Genomic DNA, 4519 nt, shown 5'->3' with positions numbered 1-4519 from the left:
TTGAGCATGGGAGTCAGAACTGTGTAGAACAGAAAGAATGTTTTGTGTAGCTCCTTCAGGATGTCTGTTTCAGGGATTACATAGACAATGAATAAGGAGACAAAGAGAAGTATCGCCACAATTAGATGTGATGAGCAAGTAGAGAAGGCCTTCTGTTGTGCAGTTTTGGACTTCATTTTCAAGATGGTGAGAATGATGCAGATGTAGGCGATCAACATTAGTGTAAAAGAGGGTACTGTAGCTAGGAAGACTAGAACAAAGGATGCATGCTTTGCAGAGGAAGAGTTGCTACAGGAGAGATTTATGTCACAAAAGAAGTGGTCAATTTCATAGGGTCCACAGAAGATCAGAAGATCAGGTGCAAAGCAAAGTAGATTATTATGGAGCCGGTCATCAGAGCATTCATCCAAGCCAACTGCAGCCTGACATTAATAAGGGACATGTAGTGCAAAGAATGCAAAGAAAAACTATTGTGAGACACAGCCTGAAATGGGTATGGATGTATCTCCAGTGAGGAAACTGGCCAGAATCCTCAGTAGGAGTTTTGGCATGCAGCAAGTCTCCAAACAGGATAAGTTCATTAGGATGAAATACATGGGAGTATGAAGGTGCTAGTCTACTGCAACTACTAAGATAATTTAAAAAAGCATAGATGATCAGAAACAGTATAAAGTAATTTGCAATTCAAAGAATTTCCAAAAACCCTGCAGGATTGATGTTGTAGAGCTTGAGTTATTTTCTCAGGTTTCGATTTGATGGTGATTATCGAGGCTATTCTGAAATACAGTTGGAAGCACATTAGTGTTAGAGCACCAGTTTGAACTGCATACAATTAGATGTGATGAGCAAGTAGAGAAGGCCTTCTGTTGTGCAGTTTTGGACTTCATTTTCAAGATGGTGAGAATGATGCAGATGTAGGCGATCAACATTAGTGTAAAAGAGGGTACTGTAGCTAGGAAGACTAGAACAAAGGATGCATGCTTTGCAGAGGAAGAGTTGCTACAGGAGAGATTTATGTCACAAAAGAAGTGGTCAATTTCATAGGGTCCACAGAAGATCAGAAGATCAGGTGCAAAGCAAAGTAGATTATTATGGAGCCGGTCATCAGAGCATTCATCCAAGCCAACTGCAGCCTGACATTAATAAGGGACATGTAGTGCAAAGAATGCAAAGAAATAATAATAATAATATCACCTGTTATACCAATGGCTACCTCAGTGGGCCAAATAGAACGCCTAAGGTTGTAGCTCAGTGTTAAAGCATCTGCTTGGCATACAGAAGGTCTCAAGTTCAGTCCCCAGCATCTCCAGTTTAGAAGGGATCAGATAGTAGGATATGTGAACTTGAGACTCCAGACAGCAGCTGCCAGTCACAATAGAAAATATTGATCCTTGAAAGACCAATAGATGCTCTTACTCTACTAATCCAGCAACAAAATGACATAATCAGCTGCCTGTGTAGAACTGGCCGAAGACCATGATAGAGTAGAAGCTTCATAAGATCTGACCAGAGTTGGTGGGGCGGTGGGCAGGGCCGGCTCACTCACTAGGTGAACTAGGCGCCCTTAGTTCAAAAGCCCCCATACCCCCACCAAAAGCCCTGCATCTCCCTGACCTAGCCGGGGACAGGCAGCCCGAGCAGTGGGGCAGGGGAGTCCAGCATGTGGCCAGGGCCACCCCCTCCCACCGAGCACCTGGCTGGGGTGGGAGAGAATTGCCAAGAGCCTGAGCACCGGGGGGGAGCACCGGCCTGCCTGGGTGCCACCAAGGTGGGCAGGGGGGGCAGCATTCCTTCCAAGGCCTTGCCCCCGCTCCTCCTCCCCCAGCGCCCTTGCTCTGCCGGGCTGCCCCTGCCCCTCCCACCCTCCCCCTACAGGCTCCGCGCCCTTGAAGGCTGCCCCTCCCTGCACCGTGGGCCAGGAGCACTGCAAGAACAGGCCAGGCTGGCGTGGGGGGTGTCTTGGGGGTGACCTCGGGGTCAGGTGAGTCTCAAGGGGGAAGCCCTGGCCGGGCCCTAGACCTCCCTTGCCCACCCTGAGACAGCTGTGCCTGGTGGGCTAGAAGCCGCAGGCTGCATGGGGAGACTGCCAGGCCACCTCTCCTCCTCCTGCATGTGGTGGGCAGCTGGGCTTAGCCCCCAACCCCCTCTTAGAGCCTCTCCCCGGGGGGCATTTGGGGCTGGAGCGGGCCAGTGCTGCCTGCCTCCTTGCCCGCCTTCCCCCCCCAGGGGCCAGGTAGCTGACAGTGTTTTCCCTGCTTCTATTTTTGCTTTTATTTTTGAAAATTGGTGGGCGCACCGGGTGTGTGTGTGTGTGCCAGAAGGGATTCTTGCCTAGGCTCTTCCCCCCCGGCGCCCTTGCTCTGCCAGGCTGCCCCTGCCCCTTCTGTCCTCCCCCTGCAGGCTCCGTGCCCTTGAAGGCTGCCCCTCCCTGCATCGAGGGCCAGGAGCACTGCAAGAACAAGCCAGGCTGGCGTGGGGGGGTGTCTTGGGGGTGTCCTCGGGGTCAGGTGAGTCTCAGGGTCGAAGCCCTGGCCGGGCACTAGACCTCCCTTGCCCACCCTGAGACAGCTGTGCCTGGTGGGCTAGAAGCCACGGGCAGCACGGGGAGACCACCAGGCCGCCTCTCCTCCTCCCGCGTGTGGTGGGCGGCTGGGCTTAGCCCCCACCCCCTCTTAGAGCCTCTCTCCGGGGGGCATTTGGGGCTGGAGCGAGCCAGTGCTTCCTGCCTCCTTGCCCACAGGGGCCAGGTGGTTGACAGTGTTTCCCCTGCTTCTATTTTTGCTTTTATTTTTGAAAATTGGTGGGCATACGGGGGGAAGGGGCACCAGAAGGGATTCTTGCCTAGGGTGCAAAATAAGCTGGGGCCGGCCCTGGCGGTGGTGAAGAGAAGTAATTGACTTACAGTCTGCCAGACCACATTTCAGCACGAAAGGAAGCTGTCTTTTCTAAGGACCTCTATAGCATCACCAGTTGATTTGGATAAAGATATATAGTGCTGGGTGCCATCTGCATATTGATGACCACCACTGATGAATAAGAATATGGAAACAAATGGGTTGAATTAAACATGACCTTTTCGGATATATTTAACAAGGATAGGTGGATTAAATATCTGAAGTGACTGAAAGAATCCAACAGTTTTCTGGTTGCAAAGTCAGAATTTTTTGAGTCTCATATATTGATAATTATAGCAACATCCTGTTTTCAAACTTAATTCAAATGTGGGGAAAGACTTGGCGCTGTCTGTTGCCCTCTTGTGTCCAATATACAAGTTAGCTTTCTTTCTGGTCTGCATCTTCTTGTAGCAATCCTTGAGAGAGAGAGAGAGAGAGAGAGAGAGAGTTTACAAGATTAACACCCTATCTTTCGGTCCAGTGAAGGCCACCAAAACTAAAATGCATACTTGTATAAACACAGAGGGGCTGCAGCTCAATGGTAGAGTACCAGCATGGCATGCAGAAGGTCCCACATTCAATCCATGGCATCTCTAGTTTAAAAGGACGAGGTCATAGGTAGAGCCTCTTTCTAGATCCCGTTGTATTTATTTCTGCAACGGGCATTATTTCTAGTCTGGTATAAGGCAGCTTTTGCTTCATGTGTTCTTCAATTAAAGCATAGGGTAGGAAAGAGGAACCATGGAAGAAATGCCAGATGAACAACAACAAAAAGCCTTCATCTCTTGGTGCCAGACAGTGATAAGAAGGGGACAGACAAATATCCCTGGAATTCCACAGTCTTGACACCACAATTGAGGTAGCCTTCTCAGGTTGCCATCTGTCATGTCAGAAGGCAGGGGAATCCTAAGCAGAGCCTTAAAGGATTAACATAGTGGTCAGGTAGGTTTGTATGGGAGTAAAGGTAAAGATTTCCCTTGCTCGAAAGGCAATCGAATCTGACTCTGGGGGTGGTGTTCATCTCCATTTCCAAGCCAAAGAGCCAGAATTGTCCAAAGACATTTTGTGGTCATGTGGCCAGCATGACTAAATGCTGAGCTGCACAGAATGCTGTTAGCTTCCCACTGAAGTGGTACCTATTTATCTACTTGCAGTTTCGTGCTTTAGAACTGCTAGGTTGGCAGGAGCTGGGGCCAGAGATGGCAGCTCACATCGTCATGCAGCACTAGAGTCTCAAACTGCTGAACTACAGACCTTCCAGTCTGCATCTCAGTGTCTTAACCTCTTGGCCACTGTGGCCCTTGTATGGGAGTAGTCAGTCCTTACAATATGCTAGCTGTATGGAGATTTAAAGGTCAGCCTTCAACTGGGCACCTTGAATTGGGCCCAGAAACAAATTGGGAACCAGTGTAAATGGACCAAGAGTGGAGTGATACAGTCTCTACAACCCACTCCAATCAACATCCTGGCTGTAGTGTCTTGTACAAACTGAAAAGTGCTTTTCAAGGGCAGTAACTGAATTGCAGTAACTTAATTGCAGTAAATAAATTGCAGTAACTTAATCTAGAAGTTACCAGGGCATGTGCCTTGGTGGCCAGACCCTTTCAGCCCAGGAAAGGCCATAG

The 4519-nt window shown here is 49.3% G+C and overlaps 1 protein-coding gene across 1 annotated transcript in view; it reads left to right on the top strand.

Annotated features, from left to right (window-relative positions):
- The first annotated feature begins 87 nt into the window (after positions 1-87).
- Positions 88-4519, top strand: part of LOC107120092 (olfactory receptor 10A7-like) — a 13186-nt gene continuing 8754 nt past the window's right edge. The window contains exon 1 of the mRNA XM_015422736.1: positions 88-186. Within this exon, the coding sequence (XP_015278222.1) occupies positions 88-186 (99 nt within the window). The remainder of the gene's footprint in view (positions 187-4519) is intronic.

This window comes from Gekko japonicus, unplaced genomic scaffold (assembly GCF_001447785.1).
Source record: "Gekko japonicus isolate JY-2015 unplaced genomic scaffold, Gekko_japonicus_V1.1 scaffold2878, whole genome shotgun sequence".
NCBI lineage: Eukaryota > Metazoa > Chordata > Lepidosauria > Squamata > Gekkonidae > Gekko > Gekko japonicus.
Note: the sequence above shows the minus strand (reverse complement) of the source record. Positions and strands in the feature narration are given on the sequence as shown.